Source organism: Hippoglossus hippoglossus, chromosome 15, assembly GCF_009819705.1.
Source record: "Hippoglossus hippoglossus isolate fHipHip1 chromosome 15, fHipHip1.pri, whole genome shotgun sequence".
In the NCBI taxonomy this organism is placed as follows: Eukaryota; Metazoa; Chordata; class Actinopteri; order Pleuronectiformes; family Pleuronectidae; genus Hippoglossus; species Hippoglossus hippoglossus.
In genome coordinates this window covers 18,572,208-18,596,253 of record NC_047165.1, presented here as the reverse complement: position 1 = coordinate 18,596,253, position 24,046 = coordinate 18,572,208, and the positions used below count along the sequence as shown (strand labels likewise).

Here is a 24,046-nt window from a genome sequence, read left to right as displayed (position 1 = left end):
TTTATTTGTGATCCTCTCTTTCTTCTGCCCTCACCAATTTTATTCACTCCATTTCTCTCGTTCTGTTTCGCTCCACATTGGTGTTTATTTTTTATTTATTTATTTCATTTATTATTTTTTTTAGGATGACTGGATTACCCCTACTGAAATAGCTGTTACTCAGATTTTAGGTTATCTACCAAATCCATTAGGGGAGAATATACAAATAACCCCACTTTCCTCTGCCATTCACAGTGGTCTGCTGTGGCTCAGCTTGTGGCTGCAGAGGCTTACCGTACTATTAATAGTAGGTAATCTGCAACAATTTTATTTGCTTATATATTTATAGTTATTGTGTTATGGAAAATAAACACTTCATGTGGATAAAGGCTATGCTGTAACTGCCTACAAGTCAGTGGCCAGCTTCTCTGCTTGTTCCCTGATAGATACTAAACATTACTGTGTTATATTACTTTAATAACAGCCGTTCTCATAATCCATAATGTATTAATTTGTAATTAGCGGTTTAATGAAACTGATACTGCAATATTAGTTATTAGGTGTACAGTTTCAAGAGAAACAAATCCACTCATTCAGTACAATAAAAGTGGCCACATGAAAGAAATAAAGTGGGGAAGCAAAGTGCATTGAAGCTAACGAAGTTTATTACACACTTATTAAAGTAATTTTCACTTTGCCTCCCAGACCTGGCCAAAAAAACACTCTCAAATTCTCATTGTTCTCCAAGGTAGGTGATGTGCAGTTTTTTTCCCCCTTGTTAACTTTGAAGTAAGCTGGAAAATGTATAGGTAGACAGGGGTGGCATCGAATAATCAGCAACTTCAAAAAGCATGCTGCCACTTAGCACTCCTAAAGCTAATGTCCCCAAGACATTCAGAATGGAAATTATTCAAACTCATTTAGTGGCAGTAAATTGGTCTAAGTTCAATCAGAAAACAGACTGACACTGAACAAGAAGTGCAGCCTAATTATACTTGTTTGTCAAATGAAAATTTCATTTGGGCAGAAATGAAACCTTCGAGCAACTTCTTTTAAGGTGAGCTCCTAGTTGTATTATCAGCTAAATGCAGTAAAATCCATAATCATACGATGATAATGAAAATGGAGCCAATGTTAACATTCAGGCTTCCAATGCCCCGGGCGCGCGGCGATAAAAATTAAGTACCATAGTCCTCTGCCAGGCACGCTGACACCCGGGCTGGTCTTTAGCCTCTTAGATGCGTTTTTGCATTTTAAAAACTTTATCAAAGCACTGTTGCAATGTGGAAAATGTCAACGTGAAATGCACTGAAGGCAAATTGGAATTTCATTAATGGTAAAATTATTGCTTTTGACTGATGTATTACTATGCTTGTTAAGAGCTGGAGAGTGGAACGCTCGTCTGTCTGGTCGGCAGTCTTGCCTCTTCTTGTCCCATGCCATTTGCTGAAAGTTACAGATCTACTTTCCAACTGCAAATGGAAATACGAAGTTGCTAAAGTTGCAGGAAGTGGAGAATATCTCGCTGAAGACATTTATTTATAGTCTATGAGCACTTTGTGTCCCCTAACTAAGATACATGTGAAGATACTGAGCGTATTAAAGAGAGAAAGAGAAAGGATGAAGAGGATAACTGAGGGTCTTTGGTGTTATTTAACGTTAATATTGATGTCTGGGTAGTTCCATATTTCCCCTCTGCTTCAACACTGGGCTGGTGTTCACGTCATGATGGACCAACACCATGTGGATTTGCGCTGTAGAGCAGTGAGGTGTCTTCTCATTGTTAAGCATGGGGACATGATCCGACATCTTATCATCTTAACTACAGAGAATCCCACTGTGGATTGGTATCGCAGGTAAATAGACCTAACCTGGTGTGAGGGTATCAGCTCACAGAGACTTGTGCTCATTCATGAAGTTGGCGATGTTTATTGATTTTTCTTGTAATCCTCTCAGTGTCAATGTCGTCAACGGTGGAGGAGAAAATGGGATCGGTGTGTCGGGTGGAGGACGTTTTCTGACGGCAAAGCGAGACAACAGATTAGCTTTAATGGGATATTCATGCTCTCCTTTGGGGTTTGAGCATGTGGCATTCAATCTACAAGTGGACCCGAATCATTTCCTTGAAAACGCTTTTTAAAATGTCGATGGATCAGCTGATGGAGAAGCTAAATGTACAGTATTTTATAACGTTGTATACGGTAGCGTATTATTTGCCATGAGCCCCATCATTAATTTAATGCTAGAAAGCTTGGAAACAAGGGTAAAAATAAGAATTAGCATAACTGTTTTAAAGTGTTGGTACACAGAATTTTGTCATGCATATCACGCCTCCAGTTAAACCAGTTGAATTGTTACTACATGACAATGTAACCTCATTTGTTTTCAAATGAAATGAACAGGATTTGTTCAGCCGACCTTTGAGGTGTTTTAGCTAACAAAGAGAATTAGCTTCAGAGTGAAGCAGCTCTCTTTGCTAATTCAAGAAATCTGCATTTTGCTCTGATGTCTGTGCATGATGTTTTCTAGCTTGGGTTTTAAACGTTTCATGACACAGAAACTGCAATTTTATGATTTTACTCGACTCTGTCTCAGACTAGATTTCACATCTGCTTTGTCTTCCTACGTAACTACCCCCCCATGACATATGCAGAAGTACTTTCACACAATAGTCTCTAGGTCTGTTTTATTTAACCTTAACACTTTTTGGTACATTTTTCATATCATGTCACAGGAAACATAAATAAAAAGGGTGCAACAAATTAGTATTATGTTTCACACTAAACAGAATATGACATTTTATGGAAATTTAAAGACATTTTACATGAAATAAATTAACTAAATAATTACAACAAAATACAGCAAAATGCTACATATTTTATACTCTACTTGCTACAATTAGTTTGTAAACCTGTGTATTAGAGGAGGTCATTAGCTTTAATCCATTTTCATCATTAACTTGAACTATACTAAAAGAAACATTAACAGGAGCCTTTTACAAATAAGATTTTACTGAGCAGCTGGTAAATTCCATTCCGTTAGTTTGGCACAGTTCATCCTCTCGTGGCAAGAATAATGGTTTGTTATCTTTATGTGCAAGAAATGGATTGTTCGTAGAAACAGACTAGAAATAGAATAGGTTACTAATGTATATCTATACATACAGTGCATGACATGGGCTGTGGGAAAAGTCTTTCAAACTACCTTCAAAAAAATCAGCTTACTTGTAAAATGCAATATTTATATTTTATACAATTGATAAATTGGCTAAATTTAAGTTAAATTTGGCTACGGAACCCAGCTTGATAATTTAATAATTTTTTTCAACAGTAAATGTAACATAACAGTGCAGCTGATGCCAGTCATGAGAGGTTATAACGTTTCCTTCCGAAATAACATTACATTTAACATCACTGATAATATTTCAACCTGCTATGCAGTGCTGGGCTTTCTATTATTTAAAAGAATTTCAAATCACACAATGTTGTCATTCCTTTCTATCTGGTTTAATGACACTATTAATTGGATTTGTAATGATGTTTTAAGCAAACTTATTTCAATAGACATCTTTCAGGCATTGCCCTTAATGATAATGATGAATATGGTTTGTCTGGCGCACACTCTCAGGACCAGACACCAAGGTATCTCAGAGTATTTGTAGTGAAGCTCTGACCTCTTGTGCCTTATTGTGGAAGTGCAAAATCCTCCTGCTACACTGCTGGTAATAAGCTCTGTAATATATATCAGTGTAAGTATGCACTTTAATTTTAAATAGTAAACCTTCTTACAGGCCTCTTTTATTGTTCCACCTTATGTAATACTTAATAAAACCCTAGGGCGATTTCCAGATCAAGAAATGTTCTACAAGGATCCATTTATCGATCCTACACACTGGAAATGTGAAGGAACCCTCATTGGTTTCTGAAAGGAGACACCAGAGCTGGTTGATCCAGACTTCTATTGTAATAGAACAAATTCAGTCAATGAGTCAATGACATCATCAGAGCTGCTTTTGATTAATGTACGTCTAATGTTGCCTATTTTTCCACATGGGTCTTTGCTGTTTAACCTCCCCGTCTTTGTCTTGGCATCCCTGTCCCCTTCCATTTCTCACAGTTAAAACAGAAATGCCATTATCTATTTCTTAATCCTTCAGCATCACTGCTTTAACTCATGTCATAAGTAATGAAGCAGCAGGATAAGTGACCATTTGCTACGTTCCACTCCTCAGTGTTGCTGACTCAGACAAGCAATACCTCCTGGCATCGTGCCGACTTGCAAAACAATGGGAGTCTGTCACTGATAGTCTCTCGGAGGCCATATAGATAACTTTTGGAAACAAACCACTTCATCAAAAATCCACTCCAGCATGCTTCAAGATTACAAATGTAGTAGAAGATAAGCCGAGGCACTAATGCACAGGGGTGTTACCCTCAGACCACAAGGAGACTGTCAGCTGACCTTACCATCTGTTGATAACTGTTGAAACTCAAGAAATCAGTTTAATGGAGCTTTATTTAATTTCAAGCTCATGTGGAAAATGGAGCTGGTATACTTTGCATCACATTGACCACAATCAGCTGACCACCGTTAGTGATACTTTACTGTGTCTGTTTAGCTACAAAACAGCCACAGTACTGTGGGTCCTTTATGCGTTTCTGAAAAAAACATAGCTTGCTATAGCTTGCAAACTATTGCCATTAAATACAAAGTATCCATAAAGAATGAAGAAAATACATTAGAAAAAAATGGAGAATATAATATAAGACTTGAAGTTAATTCTATATAATAGCAGCAACACAGTCTAATGAGTGTGAGTATTTAAATCATTGCTATATAATGTCAAAGGACCCGTGTGTAGGATTCAGGGGTTTGCATTAGCAGAAATGGAATAGGCCTATAGTATTCATAACTATGTTTTTGTAAGTGTGTCATCACTTTAAACTTTCACCTTTGAATGAGTCCATATCGTGGGAGCAGCCCCTCTTTCATAGAACCCGCCATGTTTCTACAGTAGCCTAGAATGAACAAATCAAATGCTGACTCTAGAGAGGGCCTTCTGCTTTTTTACTTTCTGAAGGCCGCCAAAGTTCCTCCTACACATTTGGAAAGAAAGGGCTGTGGGGAGGGATATTAAGTTGGTTGCAATCTGCAACCTCGCCACTAGATGCCTTTAAATCCTTCACACTGGTCCTTTAAATAATTTACTCAAACATTAGTCAATGGATATAAAAGCCCATTTTTGTTGACATTAAAGAAGCTTGTGATGTTATGAATATTATTATCATATTAGTAATTAATACTATCAAATTGAAACAATAGATTTCCACACAAACCCTTTTTCTTAAGGCATTTTACATGCAGTGTTTTATTCAAACTATGAAGTTTAACTACAAGACTTTTAAATTATCATAAAATTATTTTAAAATTAAACACTTTTAGCAGAACATTTCTTGAATTTGAAGAGAAAATTCCTAAAAACTTGAAGTAATTGGCACATTTGATACGTTGGCGGTGCTTCTCTTCAACAATTACTTTTTAGAGTGTGAACATTCATCTTTAGCCTCTTGCTGTCACCTGCGATCTGTAAATCTAGAAGCAGCAAAGCAGGTATTCAAGCCAGCGCTACGTAAATAGAGAGGTTTATGGAATCCTGCATATTGCGTTTCCTATTGTTCATTCATCGCATGAATCCATCTCTGTCAGCCCAATGAATCCTAATGAAGCAGGAATCTGTCACATTTACTCCACAATGAGGGCAGCTGGCAAACTTTCTCTGGAAAATGAAACTATTATCTTCAACTAGACACGCACGGGGCTCAATATAAATAAATAAAGTCACACTTATCTAGTGGCCAGTGTGATTACTGTAGCCAGAGCTGACATCCAAATTGACTGTCTTATCATGTCGAAGTGATTTCAGCCGAGTGAAGACGGTAGATGAAAGAAAAAAATGATCTTTAAATAGTAGTTAAAGATGGCTGCTTGATAAGTTGTTCCACAACAGTTTTGATCATTGAAGCATGCATTCAATATATTGCCTATTTAGATATATGAGATAAACTTAACTGGGCTTCCAAATGATTCATAAATTATATTTCCTTCAGTACAAGGTAATGACTTTATGGCCTTGTTGAATTCTTAATACTGGGATGTGCTTCAGTCACAGTGGTAAGAGCTGGAAGAGACGCCTGTATTGCCTTATGTCTTTTCTGTTTGATTCAGTTTTTCATGTTTATAAATACAATTACACAATGACCATTGAGTTTTGAACCACTCATATAGATGTTTACTGCAGGTCTAATAATTGAAAATGCAGCAGTATATTTCAGACAAATGCTTTGACAGCCTTATGTCTAAAAGCCTCTGAATTGAATTTGCCGTGCTCTCGTACGACAAAGCCCGTCAGGTGGGAGTTCCAGCTGTGGAAAATGTCAAAGCTATTTTCCTCTTTACTAGTCAATGCAATGCTTGTTTAATAGTAATTGGAATCTTATCCTGCTGTTTGCTCATCATTTCCTCTGCCTAGCTATTCTACACCTAAACTCCATTTAAGTTTTTTAATAACATTTTACAATAGTTCCCATTCAGGTAAACAGAATCTGATTACCTTGATGGATTGAAAATGTATGTCTGATGGCAGTTTATTTGATGTATTTATTCAAGGCGCCTCAAATGGAGGCACTTTAACCGAGGCAAACAAATGGTTGCTATACCATTTCCAGCAGCGCAGTGGTTAGTTTATATTTTATTCGCCTCTCTCTGTTGCACTCTGGAGACACACTAGGAATAAAAATAACGGTACTCGGATTTGATTTGTCTGTTCTAGCAAAAAAAAATTGTCAGCGTATTTTTGTTGCGACATATAATGATGGGTTATGCCGTTCCACAGAATGACTCCACAATCCACCTGCTGGAGGGAAACATACCGTCCACTTCAGTGGTCTGTGTGACTTTAGATATTTTCTAAAAAGCGAATACGTACACTGAGTGCCAGAAGCCAATGAGCGGGAGTCTAAAACTATTCTGTGATAGTTTTGGATTTCCCTCTCTCCATAAGCCTCTCATTGTGTTAGAGGACCTGCTTTGTACAACTGCTTGCCAGCTGCTTACCAAATGAGGTTATAGTGTTTCCCTATCAACTGTAAATTTCAATAATTTGTCGGAGGGGCCTCTCACTGTCAGTTTTTATCATATTATCAATGACGACTCACTCTGCTACTCCATCTCAAGCACTGACCCCCGGCCCTATTACAGTCCTGTAATGAAGTGCAATGGAGTGGTAATTGGTCCACATTATACCAGATCAGGTAACATTAGACTTATTTTCTTATCACAATGAGCCCTGCTGGTGACTCTCAATGAGAAACCAAACACAGTTCTTTTCTTATGCAGGCTACCGTCCAAATAACATTTCAGCGAGAGAGCATTTCCCCATTTCAGTTTTCCATTTCAAGATTGCACTCCATGTCCTCGGATTGTGCCTTTTGTTTCTGGTTTCCTCCACTTTAAGTCTCCAAAACAGCCTCAGAGGCAGTGCAGATATAAGGTAGAGCATTTTCCAGCATGGGGAAGTACAGTAAATGAGACGGTAACATGACCATTATGCCTGCAATATTAGATGTACAGAACTCTGCTCCCCCTCTGTCGCAGCCTCCTGCCTTGGAGTGCTCGGTGCTTAGTAACTTCAGTTTTGATATTTTCAATCTTCCTCTGTCATTGTGGAATTACACGCTTCACTGTGAACTCAGAGAATTTCATGAGCTCATGAAAGTGTTTCAACGTGCAAAAATCCACTGCCATCCATTTAAAACATGCCCGTGTTTCTTCTGTTCCTCTGAAATGACCTTTGTGGAAACACAAAGTTTTCACCTGGGAGGCACATTATGTGGACAAATGCAGTCCCCATGTTACAGCAATCATGTGTCTGACAGCTACAAAAGAGATTTCAGGACTCTGAGTAACAATGAGTTAGTTCAGAGAAGTCGCACAATCCTTTCTACTCAGGTTTAATTATTTATCTTAAAGCATTAAAAGTGCATTTCCTCATAAAATCAATCAGACAATAATTGAATAATCCCATATCGAGTCTATCCATCGACCAAAGCAACAAACATCTATCCATGGCTCAGGTAGAGTAAAACTAAAAATAAAGGCTCAGTCAGTCGTAAACTTTTAATTCGACTAATCCAATGCCAGTATAGCAGATTCTTACAAATCTGTTAGTCCACACATGAACTTTTGTGCTCCAACAGACAGGATGTCAGGCCTCTGTTGTGAACTGACGCACCCTCTCTGGCACCGTTGCTCTGTGTGCTGAAAACACACTGCGGACTAAAAAGACAGGATATTGGATAACAAGGTTAAAATATAGGGGCAAAAATATTCTCTTATTAAACTCAGGCTGCAGGGATTTGATTTGAGCCACCTAAAAGATAGTGGTTTCAAGGGATCCCAAACAAAAGGTAACGGGCCGGTCATGCTTATGGTAGCTAATGGCAGAGTTAGGAGAAATTAGGGGATTCTCTTTCTACAGGAAATTGTACTTAAAGACGGGTCATGGATCACCCTGCTCTTCACAGGCAGCTTCAGAAGTCAGAGGGTGAACTTTTGCTGCTGCCATTAAAAAGGTCCACATTGTTGAAAGAGGTCAGAGCAGAAACACAACAAATTGTATTATTGGAGAAAAGCAAAGCTGTACAAATTGATTTTGTGGCTGAAATTAGTGGTTAGACAAGCAACTATACGCTTGGTGATTTTCTAACTGTGTTTACAGAGCCTGAGGACTGAGGGCAGGACAAACCTACACACTGTTGTTGCCAAAATAAAACAAAACCCAACAAAAACGAACCACCAAGAACGGCTTCTCGACTGATTCAACAAGAGTTTGGAATGTAAGGGATGGGATGCTCTGGTGTTTTGTTGACGGCAGTGATAAAAATCTGTTGCAGATGCTGAGATCAGGTTCATCAGTTCTCATACAATAATGATGATGATGATGATAAAATGATGATGATGATGATAAAATGATCACTCATGAGTGTTTATTACTTTTTACCTCATTAACTATAATTGGTTCAATGGTTCTGAGCTGAGGAATAAAACTAAATCAATAATTACAGCCATATAATTTTCATCAATAGCAATATAACAAAATTCTACTAAATGTCGATATAATGCTTATGCAACGTGTAAGCACAGTGAGGAGGTTTAACACTTAATTGATTAACCTCAGATTTGTAAAATGTTTTGCCGCCCAAAAATAATTTAAAAACCTCAACCTCCACTAAGAAGCAAAACTTTGTCGTTAAACTTAAGAAATAATAATGTGACATTTATTGTGATTATTATTAATTGTTATTATTTTGAGCTGTGTCAGGGAAATGCACCTCAAGTGTTGCCTTCAATACTTTTCCAATGCAGCATGATTGAATTAAATAAATTGTCAGTTGGTAAATATAGTACAGTGTATTATACATTTCAGACATAGAAGTCCAAACCCCTCCTGAATCCAAAGGTCAAACTCCATAAATGTCATGACGTTGTCATCTTTCCACGTCAATGTAAGTCAATCTTTTCAAAGTAAGGCAGTGTGCGTCCACATTACCACAGAACATATGTGTGTGTCCATCCAGAAGGGTGCAGTCATCCTCCCGGCCTGCCGTAGCACAACCAGTTTCCCTCCTCTGATGTGGCATGGTCCTGTTTTCTTTGGTTGAGTCTTCCACACTAATATTATCTTAAACAAATGAGAGAGAGCTGGTGTTAGAAATAGCTTTTTTTCCCAGTTGTGTTACTTCCACGTACAGACAAACAAGCCAGCTCCCTGTGGTTATATAAACTGCGGTGTGTTGTTCAGTCACTGTGGCCAAAAAAAGTTCAATAAAACCCAAAGTAACATGGAAAAGTTATGTTTAAATGTCTTACCACAGCTGTATAAAGGTTAGTGGGTCCCTCTGCTGTACTGACCACCAACTTCTTCTGTTTGTTGTCTGCTCTGTCACCAGTGATGGGGACTCTGTGTTCGTCAATGTAAGTGATTGTCTGCTGCCCTCTAGTGGACATTAGAGTGTGGTGCCTAGTGTTGTTGCAATCAGCTGTTCACATTCTGAGAAATAATTTCCACATTCAGATGATTCATTCAGCTCACTGGCTCATTCATGCAGTTCGTCTGAAATTCATTGTGTGTCCACGTGGGCGTATGTTGTGTACATGTGTGCAATCGTCCATCAGTATTTGAGCATACAAGTAACTTCACTTGATTCAAGATATAATCATAATAATGAACAGACATAATCACATTACAAGTTACATTCTTTTATGTTGATGCTTATGGTGAACGCTTTCTTCGGTTTTCATACAATAACAGCCACAATGTATGTATATATATATATATATATATATATATATACGCACACACATTCATGTATACACACCAATTAAAATACGTCATGATTAAAAATAATAATAGCATTATTATTAATCTAAATTACAATGTCAGCAAAGGGGTTCAGAGTCAAAGCAGTATGGAGCATATTTGATACATTACAATTACAGGTAATTTACATATAAAAGGACTGCAACCAGATTGTGACACGTTTCAAAGGCTTTTTTTTTATTGTAGGTACTTGTTCCATTTCAAACTATATCTATCCACATGATAACTAATCCTAAAAGACAGTTTCTCATAGGCTGTGACGGCTCCAAGCTGAGAGAACCATACATGTCCCGAAGGTAAATCAACAGATTTCCACTCTCTAACAATAATCTTCCAACCCAACATAATAGTGTTGTGTGAATCCAGTCTTCTAGAGGCATAGGCAGGCTGCTTAGAGGGGATGGATCCCTAAGGACATATAAAACAAGTGTTTGTGGGGAAGATCCTGGCCCATGATCAGTCTTATATTTTCATGAATAGTGCACCACATAGTCTAGTTTAGCATTAACTCTGACATCAGCAACTACTAGAGTCTTACATTTGGGTTAACGTAATCATTGTTGGACCGTTTAGAGATGAACGTGTGTATTTTATTGATTTGAGGTATAGTTAGTCTCACAGTATCAGTATCCTCACTGTGAAACACCTTGTTAAGGAAGTGAAAAGAAGAAGAGGCATGTCACCCAAGCAACAGGTGAATTGATCGTGTATGTGTGTGTGTTTGCAGTAATTTTGAGAACATAGCAAAAGTGCATCAATTGTATTTCCTATATAAAAAAAAACTAGAAATACTTATTGTCAATTTTTATTATTATGAATTATTTGTCCATACGTCTCTAAATTCAACAGTCCCTCCGAACTGAACCCTCCTGCAGCCCTCACTAATCAACAACTGCAGCCAGTGTAAACGCAGAGATGTTGCACATTCTGACACGACAGTGGTGCATTTTCTCACTTCTTCATCTGTTTCAGGAAGTGGGCCAGTGTCACCAAAATCAGGAAACTGAGTTGTTGCTATTAATACAGCTGAGAAAAAAAGCGTACTGCTGGTGAAAGCTGTTGTAGTCTCAGTTGAAGAGGAAAGGAGTTCCAGTAAACTTGACAAGCTGAAAGGACATATTTGGGCAAATGATGCTTCTTGTTCGGTGACTCTGGGCACTTAACGACTCCTTCACAGCCATGGAAGAAACCGTCTCGTGTGTTGAATTAGGTAAATATGACCTATCCTTTATAACTTTCTGTCAAGTTATAGTTTCAGTTTGTGTATATAACTAACATACATGCTGTAGCTACATAAAGACAGCACTTTAAAGTTGTTACTTTTATTTAGTCATTTATATAATCTCTTTTGAAATATGATGTGTATTTAAATTAACTTTTTTAACCTAACCTTTAATTAATCATTATTTCTCGAACTTAATAAAAAAAAAAAAGAGGAAGCTAGCATCTTAGCTTTGCTGTGCTGCTACATGTGCTGCTATTTTGTGTTTTCCAAGATGTCTAAATTCAAGTGAGTCATGTTATCAATCCATTAATAAACCGATGGCAAGTCCCTGTGCCACGCTGTCAGTGGGAACTGTGATGAAGGTGAATACTGGCGTTGGGTTTCTCCCCCAGTTAGCGTGTACAGAGGTGAACTTGACCTGATTAAACACTGTAATGAGTCAAACTAAATTACTCTGACCAGTGTTGACACAGCGCCATGTTTGCACAGCTACTTGTTGACTCTGCGCTGGAATATCAAACAAATCGGACATTCATTCTCCAACCACAGTCACCTTGACATTCCACAGCCGGACAGCTGCTGTGTTGTGGAGCCTTTCCACGACAAACACTTACCTGCTGCGACGTGGAAACCAACACATAATTTCACCAGAGTCATTAGTGTAATGTTTGAGCTGATTACAGGATTCTGATTCATGCTTCATGTTGGTGTTCAGTGAGTCATTTAGAGTAGTTAATGCCCAATATTTTTCAATGTAATGTTTTGGAAATGAGGCTGTTTGAATGTATGTACTGGACACAAACTGATTTCTTGGTTTGTTTGTTTTTTCAGCAAATTCCAAATCCCCCTCAGCATACGAGGTGGTAATCCTGCACACAGCCGAAGCTCAGGAATGGGCGGCGTATTTGCAGCAGATCTTGAAATCTTCTCGAAAATTCCGCAAAAGGTCTATTTTGCTGTACTCGGTCGGCCCAACAGATCAGCTCCACGGATATAACTTTGAACACTTCCACAGTTGCAAGTGCATCGTGCTGCTCCTCTCGGTAGCATTCCTGGACATGCTCTGTGAAGCTGACCTACAGGGTGCACTTCACAGACTCCTTCACCCACCACACAGGGTGGTCGTGCTGCTGTGCGGCCTCTCAGAGGAACACGTACAGACAGAGAGATTTGACGACTGGCACAGCTGGAGAAAAATCTGTTCTGAAGATGACTGTGATGTCTACGTCTCCACCATTTTGGAGGCCATCACTGACAGTACGCGACATATAATTACACTTCGTTATTTTGTGTGCCTTTTCAGATTTCACACTTGAATGTTATCAGTATAATTATATAGCTGAAGCTGATCTTAGCAGATTTAAACCATTTAATATTAATGGTATTAATATATATATATTAATCTCTTAAAGGGTAATTTCAGCCAAATTAAAAAAGACAAACTCAAAATTGAATGGGATCTTCCCTGACACATACACATCCTTCCACCAAGTTTCATGGTAATCTGTCCAGTAGATTTAATCCTGCTAACTAACAAACAAACCAACCAACCAACCATACACATGCACAGGGGGTGAAAACAACCTACTTGGTGAAACCAAAACTATCTTCAGGGATATGTGACAATGTGGCCTTAAGCCCTTGCTGGATAATTAAAGGCTAAATAAAAACAGCTTTATTTTATTTTGAATATTTAAATACCTATAAAAGTTATAGATGTTTTATAACAATCTTCCTATTCTTAGGCAGACGTGTGGAGGCTGTACATGAGAGTGAAACTGCAGCTGCACCAGAGTTGCACATCGCAGCAGCTTCGTCGTCTGAAATTCCCACCAAAAAGGAGGAAGTGGTGTCAGAGGAGCGAAAAGAAACTGTCCTGAAGGATGAAGAAAAACCTGCAGGCACAAGGAATTCATTTAGTGAGGAAGTTAGTGCGCCGTCGCAACTCACCTGTGTCACTGTTCAACCAAGCAGAGTTCTCTGTGGGGTAAGACTGAAACTATTAAAAGCAGGTGATACTTTTTGTAATATAGGTGTTATGCAACATTCATTTCAGCTTTTTCTTAATTTAATACTGTGAGAAAGACTACTTATACTAATACTTGTTTTCTAGATGAGAACTTATAAAGTCCTCTGTAAAATAATTACATGACAGTTTTGTTAATTCTGATTTCCCTTCTTGTTTAAGCAACAGGAGATGCTGTTCATCATTTTCTCGCAGAAACTAGATCCCCAGTTGACACCACAGGTGGAGTTCTCATCTGAAAGTGAAGCTGCAAAAATTCTCACGGGCTTAGTGGAGAATGACTACACCATAAGTGTTGCTGCACCTGGCAAGTATCTACAGGAAGTCATGTGACCATAAACTGTGATCACACATTGAGTTCATGTTTATGAAAAGCAAAATGTGAATCTCTTTGTTTTCTTGTTTTCATCAGCTATGCCTGCTGGAGTGGTCTCACTCGCCATGCACATCGATGGTGCTCGCGTCAGCTTGAAGCCTGTTACTTATTATACCAGTATGGGGGAAGTCAGTCGGTTTCTTGAAAAGGCCATTGATCCTGTTAGCTTCATCTGCCAGGTGAGACATGGAACATCGTATTTGACAGGATTATTTTGTTAGTTTAGTATCTCATGTAGTTGTGTCACTTTTTTTTTTTTTTGTATTACTTTCAGGCCTTCGACTTGACGTCGAATGCAACACAGTCACTGGACAACATGCTAACTGACTCATTCAAATCCAGAATGCCTGAAACTGGTTTTCAGCTCTTTGGAATCAGACAGATTGAAGAAGACAATATGGCGGCATGTGAGCACAGCACTCTAATTTAGTTCTGTTAGTTACTAATTTTTGAGGCATCCTTCCTTGGAGTTGGCGACAGATCTGCTGTTGTTGCACAACAACTATAAAATGTTGCATCATTGCAGTTTGATCTTTAACAATGAAACCACAGAAAGTAAAAGCATCTTTTAGGAGTCAACATAAAGTCATACATTATATCTGATTACTTTTTGTTGCTTTTTTCGCAGATCAGCGTGATGTGGAGCTTCCCACGCTGCTCCACTTTGCTGCTAAGTACGGCCTGAAGAAGCTGACCACCATTCTCCTTCAGTGTCCCGGGGCTCTGCAGGCTTACAGCGTGATGAATAAGCACGGAGACTACCCAAACACACTGGCAGAGAAGAGTGGCTTCCTGGATCTCAGACAGTTCATGGACGAATTTGTTGTAAGTCAGATGATGGAAGCCTTTTCTTCTTTTTATGTAGTATCGAACAATGTTTTGGACATTTTCCTCTGACAGTCACGATGAATCCAAATGTGCATCTTACAGACTTGCAAAGTGCAAGGATGCTGCACGGCCAAGGCAAGAAATGCTCTATGATACGGGAATATAGGGCCTAATTCTTTTTTGTGGACATGAACTGACATTTGTGACACTTTAACTCAGTTCAAAGTATTCTTTTTCTAATAATATATGATTTGAGCAGCGAGTCTGGCCGGGCCGTTTGCTGCATTTAAATCCTCTTTTCTCATCCCCGCCATTTCCTGTCTATCTCCAATGTCCCTGTCAAATAAAGGTATAAAATATAAAAAAAAATATAAAATATAAAAATACAAACAAAACTGTTTGCAAGAGTTGCCAAATCCAATATTTGCATCCTCTTAAGTCTGTGAATGCAGAGAAATTTGGATTCATCCTCAGGTTCTCATATCTATTTAGTCATTGTCTGCCTGTTTCCTCTGTTCAAACAAATATAGGTGACAGCCGATATGGTCAAGTCGCACTTTGAGGACACTGAGGAGGCTGCAGAGGTGTATGAACCCATGACAACTAGAACTACATCTCGGGAAATCATGATGAAGTATTCAGGTTGTTCAGAAGACATTTATGAGTCAATGCTGGGGATCGACCCTGAATGTGCAGAGGACCTATGTAAGATGAACATGATTTTATTTATAGATTTTTTTATTGAAATTGTAAAACTTGTGGGTTAAAATGTTACTGATGATCACTGTGCTGTTTTCATCAGATGAGTCGATGAATGTAGTCGATGAGAACCCTGAAGAAGCTATGCTGAGGAAGTTTTTCCAAGGTAGACTTTTAAACAACTTTCAAAGTAATGATATTAAATAGAAATATTGTGAATATAGAATAAAGTTTGACTCATGTGATGACACTTTATCCTCCAGCAAAACCTCACGACATTGTTACCCAGGACAACAATGAGCAGCCTCAAAGTGAAGATGAGCCAAAAGACAATCAGAATGACTTAGAACAAACTGAAGAAGAAGAGGAGGATCCCTACAACCTTTTCCCAGAGGACATCTACGATATTGTGGATGCAAATTGCATCTGTATCCCATTAATCCAGAACCGTCCACCAGCACCCATCCCCAGATCGGAGGACGAGCCTGAGATTGAAGAAACCATGAAATACATCTCTAGAGGTACTTTTTGTTTTCATGTCACCCACAATGTTCTTTTTACACATCAGATTTCTTAAAACTGCTCACCTGGCAAAAATGATGACTTGATATTTTTTGACAGTGTTTTCAGATAAAGGGACATCCCAGAGTAAAACAGTGGAGATGGGAAATCCTGCAGGTAAAACACAGTTTAAAACGACAATGAGCATCGTTTTGTGTTTTATCATGTCCAGTACATCCCATTGTATTGTATCGTATTGCATTGTATGTATTTACAGTTTATAAGACCAATCAGATAAACAACCTCAGTGATGACAGAGACACGTGCTTTAAAGGTTCAGTGTGTAGAATATGTGTGTAGAACACCTCACCCCTCCCTTCCAAACATGAAAGGGAACCTGTGGTAGCCTTCAGTTGTTTCAGTTTCAGAGTACAAAGCAGTTGTACATTTTCATTTTGTCTTTTCAAGGAGGTGGATGAAAAGTCCCTATAGGCGGATCAGCTGTTACTGTTACTGTAACTACTACTAAAGACAAAGATAACTTGCCCCCTCTCTGCAAAAAAACTAAAATGAGACACAGCCTCCTTACCAACACACTAGAAAAACCAAGCAATGCCATCCTGTGTTCTCCTTGGGCATGAAATAATGCATTGTGGAAAATTTCAGTTGTAAAATGTAAGTTTGATTTTTCCACCCGTGCAGTTCGGCCTGTGTCGGAGGCCCCAACACCTGTGTATGACCCCTATGCTGGGATGAAGACCCCTGGACAGAGGCAGCTCATATCTCTGCAGGAGAGGGTGAAAGTGGGAGAAATTACTGTGGATGAGGCCGTCCAGGAGTTCAAGTCCTGGCAGTTTGACCATGAGCGGAGGGCGAATTCCATACGCTATCAGCAGGTGTATTGACTATACTAACTTTATGGTCTGTTTGGTGTGGTCAACGAATAGATCTAATGTGTGTTGTGTGTGTGTGTGGTGTTTTTTTCCGAAGGAAAATCTGAAGAAATTACGCGACAGCATCACCAGGCGTCACAAAGAGAGAGAGAAGACAGGAAAAGACCTTGGTAATTTATATTTTGGATCTAAATGTATTTATTTGGGATACATATATCTTAACTATGGAGTGATAATGGCCGCATCTTACTGTTCTAACATTTTTAAGAGAAGCTCATGTTTGACGAGGTCTCTCTGCTCTTAGATTATGAGATAAGCGCTCCAATGCAGAGGAACTCATACTGGGGCTCCAGTATGGCAATAGAGTGTGCAGTGTATGAGCCAGCGCCCAGAATCGAGGCCCCGCCCCCTCCTGTTCCTCATACTATCCAGAGAGGAAGCTGGAAGACAGGTAGCACGTCCAGCACATCAAGTAAGTCTTAATCCTTTTCCTTCTTCATGATTCAGTGGAGGTAACAACAGTTCCAGTTGTTACCTCCACTGAATAGGTTAGGTTTTCACCCCTGTCCGTTTGTTTCTTTGTAACCAAGATTACATCAAAAAAACCGGATGGATTTCCACAGAACTTCAAAATGTAATGGTCTTTTCCCTGACCCATGCCACACGCATGGGTCAGGGAAAAGACCATTACATTTTGCTGCAGGTCTGGAACAGGGGGCAGATCCAGGAAGTTTTCAACAAGTTCAGGAAAAAAGTTTATACTCACATGTTATAGCGGCACTTGGAGGCAGTGGTGACATAAGAAGCACCAGTATTTGCAGATGTGAGAGGAGGGGATGCATATTCAACTTCCAGCTTCTTCTTCAATCTGCCTTAATAGATACATTTCTTCTGACTTATTCAAATATAACGTTTAGCCCCTCCGGTTACCATAGCTTCTTCATTCTGTTTAATTACTGTATGATGCTAGATACATCAGGTAGATAGAAACAAACTTAAATTTCACAGCAGGCTACGGAACTCTGTCATTTCTTCAATAAATTGCTTGAAATCCCTTATGACAAGCAACCTGATTTGCTAGGGATTTCTCCCAGTGTTGATAATTTTGATCTACCGTAATGTTTTGAAATTCCTGTTAAGCACACAACTTCACCCACACAAGTAATTTCGAAAACAGACTTCCCCATCAGATCTTAACACTACTTTAACACTCCCTTTGAATTTAAAGGATATCAAATAGGCGAAAGAACGAGCAGGGATCTTTGGGTGTTTGGTTTTGAGGAGATTCATACTTGTTCTGTTGATTCTGGACACAACAGATTTCCTAAGAACTCTTCAGTAAGTAAAACTGATTCAGTTCTTTGCCCTTAGAAAACTGGTCTGAGATATTAAAATGTGTGTGAATTACTTTAATTACAGTTAAGCTAAAAGAAAAATAATCTAATTTCCAGAAGAAACGTGAATTCCCCACAAATTACAGGTTCTTTGTTCAAGACTTTTGACAAGAACTAAAAGGGTTTTGTCAGAGACTTAAACGCTGTTTGTTTAAGTTATATTATTTGTGTTAATTTCTCTACATATTTTATATGTTGTTTTTAAGCTAGCTGGCTTAGAATACAATGAGCATTGGTATGACCTAGGATTTATTTATGTAAAAAAGAACTATATTTTATAAATGTTGTGTAGATATATCCGAAATGTGCACACAAAAAATTAAAAAGTCAAACTGTGCATTCAGGTTAATATCAACAGCTTCGTGTTTCTCATATATTGTCTCCCTGTTGTTTTTTGTTTAATCTCGCTCTAATCCCTCCTCCAGACTTGTTGACAACCATAACGTCTCACAATTGATCTCACCACATGCTCTAAACTCACACCCTGGAAATCACGTGTTTTCTCTTTACCTCAGGTACTGAAAGCAACAGACTCAGCACTCACAGCGTTCAAAGCTGCAGCAGCGGCACGGAGCCTGAGGTTGAGGTGAGTTCACAATTAACATCAGAAGCCTTTGAGTCTTCAGTGCAAACTTACATCATTTTAAAATAGAAAGTGCTACAGCCAAACCAAACTGCACCTTCACTTTTTACTTGTGGTGCCACATCTGGCCTTTTGTTCTGCACGTAACTACATGTGCAGCAGAACAACATATATCCTGCGATAAGACCCACATTTTGCTCTTGTGAAATATTTGAATCTTGGAATACATTGCTCAATACTTTCTCAGAATTCACTTGTCAGACTATAATCCGAAGTGAGTATTACAAGGGTGTTACTGAATATCTATAAAAGGCAAAGGCAGATGGATCTTTAACTAACTACTTTCTATATTGATAAATCTGACTTTTTTAATTGAACTGATTAAAACCAAAGGTAATGTCTTCCGATTACTTGTTTTTGACTTACAGCAGTCTCATACCCAAAGATTTTCAATCTACTGTCCTACATTATCAAGAAAAGAGAATGAGGAAGTGAAGAGTTTGTGTGTTTTCTGTTTTAAAATAGCCTTAAACCATTAATTAATCATCATAATGTTGTAGTTTAATTTGTTTTGATCCACTAATCAATTTGAGCTGTAAAGTTACAACAGATTATTGTTGGATTTGTCAAAATGTTTTGTTTGCAAGTTTTAGAAGCAATCACAGTAGATGTTAAATCTTTTTTTAAAGGACAATTTCGAAAAACTCCCTCCTCCTTCAACACGACCTCTGAGGCCATCTGATGCTGCACCCGACATGCCTCCACCCAGGATTCCTCCGCGGATCCCAGAAAGGTCAGTCTACAGCCACCGGCCACTGGCCACTAGCCAGAACAACTACAGTAGGAGGTTTTTAGTACTTTGGCAGGTGTCTGTCACTGCAATAGAATCGCAACTGTACAAGAAACAGTCACAAAACTTTATAGGTGTGCACTTGAGATAAAAATGAACGGTCTTATTGGTCAGAACGTCACCCTGTTGACAGGCGTCACGGCAGGAGAGATCCCATCACTAACTGATAATAACGTTATGGATTCAGATGGACAACATATGAAACAACTGTGGACATAATGCAATGCAGTTCAACAGAAACATACAATATATCTTCCAAAAAACTATGATACAGTTGAATCAACACAGCTAACAGGGTTTCAGTCAAGACCAATAATGATGATCTTCATGAGGGGGGGATTTACTGCAGGGCTTTTGTATTAGGTTGCCTTAGTTTTAGTGAGATGTACCAACTTAACTGACAATTCAGTGTATATCATATATCAATTATGATTGCGATCATAAGATGTTGAGACCAATAGAGATTCTGCAGGTTGTCATGAGTGTGACCAGAGAAGAAAGAGGAAATGTTTACACACCAGTGGTTCACAGCTGTGCTGTAGGGAGGAAGGCGAAGCCGTGAAGGCGTTCATGTTCATGCTGTGTGTAAAGATAAACACCTCCCTTACACAGATCTGACAATGTACATATTAAATATACTTTACAATAAAAGTCAAAATTAAAGTGACTCTGGAAATGGTTTCATTGTGAACAACAGCCATGACCAATTCCTGCAGCTTTGAGAAGCTCGGCAGTCTGATCATCGTTAATGATAGTGGAATATAAACAGTATAAACTGATATGATGTTCTTGTGCAAGAAGAATCTTTTTTTGTGAGCAGTAGGTGTCTTTTAATTTCTTAAGACGTCAGAACTACAGATATAATTATTTCTTTATGTTTTAAAAGTAAACCATGTTAAATTATAATTAAGATATAACAGCAACAAGAAATATGTTTCAGAAAAGCAGCTTGCAGTGAACATCAGAACTTTAGGTTTAATATATAAATCTAAATTTAACTGGTTGAGCAGAGTAGCAGTGACCTCAATCTCTATAACTATAGCTTTTGACTCTAATGCAAAGTATTTATATCGTTGTCATTAAATGACCTTTTCCTACCTGATCAGACATTCAAATGTAATTTAATTTGTTACATTTATGTCAGTACACATGTTATTTAAACAATTGTGTGGGATAAGAAAGCTGAAACAGCATTCTTATCTGAATGAGAGCAGAGAGACCACATTTTGTTTATAGAAACTGTTTGTTCTCTTTTTCATACTATTAATGTCCACACCCCAAGTGCTATATCTGTTTTAAGGCTCAGTGTTTTGGAACAGTGATTTCCGTGCATAAGATTATCAGCTGAGAAAAGTATGAGAAAACATCACAAGCTTTTATCCGCTGCACAGTTTGCTTTCCTGCGTCTTATCTTAACATCACCTCTTCTGTCGTAACTTCTCCCTGCTGTTCTCGGTAAGAAGAGCAATCTCACTATAAAAAAATCTTCCACAAATATAATTCTTTATATTACTATTATTATTGTTACCAAGTATTAAGTGTAGGTTACCCAACCGGTAAGTTTTAATATCTGTAAGAAATAAATCGTAGGCTATTAGGTGTATAGTTTTAACCACAACTTTCAGAGTCTGGGAGTTTATATGTCATCATTGCAGCGGCCTCACAGTGCTTTCTTTGTCGCAGGGTTCCAGAGAATATGGTGCATGAGCGCTACATATCCTACCCTACTCGAGCACTTCCTCAAAGACCGCCTAACAGACAAACAGTAGCACCTCCTGTACCTCGTCGCCTGCGGTGATTGGTCGACTAATGCTGATTTTTCCTGGGTTTTGTCTTCATAGCTGCAGGTTGTTTTCTTGTAAGAAGGAAATATGTGTTGAAAAGATATTTCTTCTGTAGATAACCACAATTTAATGAGAAGAATCCCTACAGACCCAGTTGTTTGTTTGATTTTTCTTGTATTCATTTGATGTATCAGTTTACCTAAAAAAAGTATTCAATTCCCATAATTTCTATGGATATGTGAGTGATACTTAGCATGTATATGTTGTGGTATGTTTTTTTTCTTCATCGGTGTGATATAATAAAACTGATGAAAGTTTTTTGGGATGGGGATTGTAATGAGGTGAAGTATAAAAATCCCTTGTTGTATTTAAAGTATTATTTGTATTTAATCATGGCCAGGGATGTTAATGTAGTTCATTTTGCAAAATAAATGTATATTTTGTATGGTAGCACTTACATTAAATTATATTCCATCTATTTTTCATCAAATGCTGTCACCATTATACACTTTAAATGACCACCTTTATGAAGTTCTTGTAGGAGGTCTGTTTAGTTGTGTCTTCATGTAAGTACTGAATTTCACAATGAAATATAATATTGTATTTTCCTCATGTAGTCTTGAATCATCACTATTTTAAGTGGCTCGTTTCCCACCAGTATTGATTTATTTCTCGTGCAATATGAGGTTTGGCCACTTGGTGGTGCTCGCTATTCTCTGTCCTGTAAAGGTGGACTGACATATTCTTCCATGTATGTGAAAACTTTTCCCAGTGATTTTATCTCATTAAGTTTGCAGCAGTTTGATTAAATAGCAAATTACTTGTTATTTTATTGATATAAATGAATGAGTGTAAAACTGTCTACTGTCTATAAGTCCTCTGAGGAAATCGTGTACAGAGTGTGAGAGAGTGTTGCCAGCTAGGACTTCTGGTCAAAACCTTCAAAGTAAAATCATGTCACAATGTTATTCTTGTGTTTATTATTGTCTGTGAGTCAGTGAGGGTGTGTAATACACTGTATAAATCAATCAGTGAAGATAATATAATCATGAAGGGAAAAAGATTGAGACATGCACTGAATTAAGTCACATTTAGATTTATTAGTTAGACTAAATTGCGATGTTTTAGTGATGGATCCTCCAAAATGTCCGATTTGTCATGGTAGACATTTCAGTACAGCTGTTACAGCAGCTTAACGTATGGAGCATTTTAACATGTTTCAGCTCATTATATTAATTATATGGACCCAACTTTACTGACTTTGGTCATTCTCACTATTCCTGTCAGATAAAAACATAAATTAAAACCCACTGTTGGCTACGCCACCTCCTTAGGTCCAAACCAAAGTCAACGTTATTAACAAGCAAGTGAACACAGAACATTTATCTGCTTAAAAGCCAGATTTTAGGCTTTTCTCAGCAGTTGGTGGAGACTGAAATGGAGCTAAAAGGAGAGTGAATATTGGACTTAAAGGGATAGTTCACCCAAAAAAGAAAATGTATTCATTATCTACTTACCACGATGCCGATGGAGGGGTGGGTGAAATGTTTCACTCCACAAAACACTTCTGGAGTTGTAGCCAAATGGGGGGGGGGGCACACACGCTCAAGCGTCTGAAGAAGTGGTCTCCAATTACTTCAATTGTTTTGGATTTGGCTGCAACACTGTTTACTCCTGAAACTGCAAAAGTGTTTTCTGGACTCAAACACTTCACCCACCCCTCCATCGGCATAGTGATGAGTAGATAATGAGGGCATTTTCATTTTTGGGTGAACCATCCCTTTTAATGCACCAAATTGACCGGACCATGACTTCTTAAAGTCTAAATGTTTACGATCCCCCCCATCCCCTGATTGTCCAAAGTGAACTAAAACATTAGCCATTAACTTTGCAAGGTAATGATATGCCTGAGTTGTGTTTACGACTTGCTCAGTTGCCCCAAGTACCCAGTTATATATTAACAGATTCTTGCTTTAAGTCCGAATATGTGAATGTGGCCACTACAACTGCAGCTGGAGCCAATGGGTTCCTTTTCTTGTGCTTTTATTGTGAAGGTGCTCGGCGGTGTTGACGCAGCCTAGGCCGTGGAGGCTGGTGCGTGCGGAGCTGTGACGGGACGCTGCTGCTGCTGCTGGAGAGGAGCTGAGCGCGCGCACAGCCCAGTGAGGTGTGCGGCTCTGCAGCAGCGACACTGGATTACCATCACACCGAGGTAAGCATGCTCCCCATCACTGCAGCATGCGGCTTCTGCACTGCCTTTTCAAGGAGTTCTAATTTTATCTTCATTAGTAGTATTATCCCATTGCCCTTCTTTATTTATTTCCCTTTTCCAGCTGACTTTGTTTTATTTCCGCAGCAGCAGCACTTAATACATCTCTCATCAATCACCCAGTCCTGGTGATGTCAAGTCAGCAGCTTCCATCCAATATAAAGTGCCTCTATATGAATCCGTCGATTTTTTTGTTTGTTT

The 24,046-nt window shown here is 38.5% G+C and overlaps 2 protein-coding genes across 11 annotated transcripts in view; both read left to right on the top strand.

The window, feature by feature from the left end:
• The window catches only part of pik3ap1 (phosphoinositide-3-kinase adaptor protein 1), a 33,070-nt gene extending 11,176 nt beyond the window's left edge, over positions 1-21,894 (top strand). For both annotated transcript variants that reach the window (XM_034609010.1, XM_034609009.1), the window contains 17 exons: positions 11,390-11,627; positions 12,474-12,899; positions 13,388-13,629; positions 13,831-13,975; positions 14,081-14,223; positions 14,319-14,451; positions 14,673-14,869; positions 15,403-15,577; positions 15,675-15,737; positions 15,835-16,092; positions 16,193-16,249; positions 16,775-16,968; positions 17,063-17,135; positions 17,270-17,437; positions 18,875-18,945; positions 19,632-19,735; positions 21,476-21,894. In XM_034609010.1, coding sequence (XP_034464901.1) covers positions 11,597-11,627; positions 12,474-12,899; positions 13,388-13,629; positions 13,831-13,975; positions 14,081-14,223; positions 14,319-14,451; positions 14,673-14,869; positions 15,403-15,577; positions 15,675-15,737; positions 15,835-16,092; positions 16,193-16,249; positions 16,775-16,968; positions 17,063-17,135; positions 17,270-17,437; positions 18,875-18,945; positions 19,632-19,735; positions 21,476-21,590 — 2,595 coding nt within the window. In that variant the 5' untranslated portion in view covers positions 11,390-11,596 and the 3' untranslated portion in view covers positions 21,591-21,894. The remainder of the gene's footprint in view (positions 1-11,389; positions 11,628-12,473; positions 12,900-13,387; positions 13,630-13,830; positions 13,976-14,080; positions 14,224-14,318; positions 14,452-14,672; positions 14,870-15,402; positions 15,578-15,674; positions 15,738-15,834; positions 16,093-16,192; positions 16,250-16,774; positions 16,969-17,062; positions 17,136-17,269; positions 17,438-18,874; positions 18,946-19,631; positions 19,736-21,475) is intronic.
• A 1,759-nt stretch (positions 21,895-23,653) lies between these two features.
• Positions 23,654-24,046, top strand: part of LOC117775031 (sorbin and SH3 domain-containing protein 1) — a 40,753-nt gene continuing 40,360 nt past the window's right edge. For all 9 annotated transcript variants that reach the window (XM_034607772.1, XM_034607774.1, XM_034607773.1 and 6 more), the window contains exon 1: positions 23,654-23,788. The gene's annotated coding sequence lies outside the window, so the exon portion shown is untranslated. The remainder of the gene's footprint in view (positions 23,789-24,046) is intronic.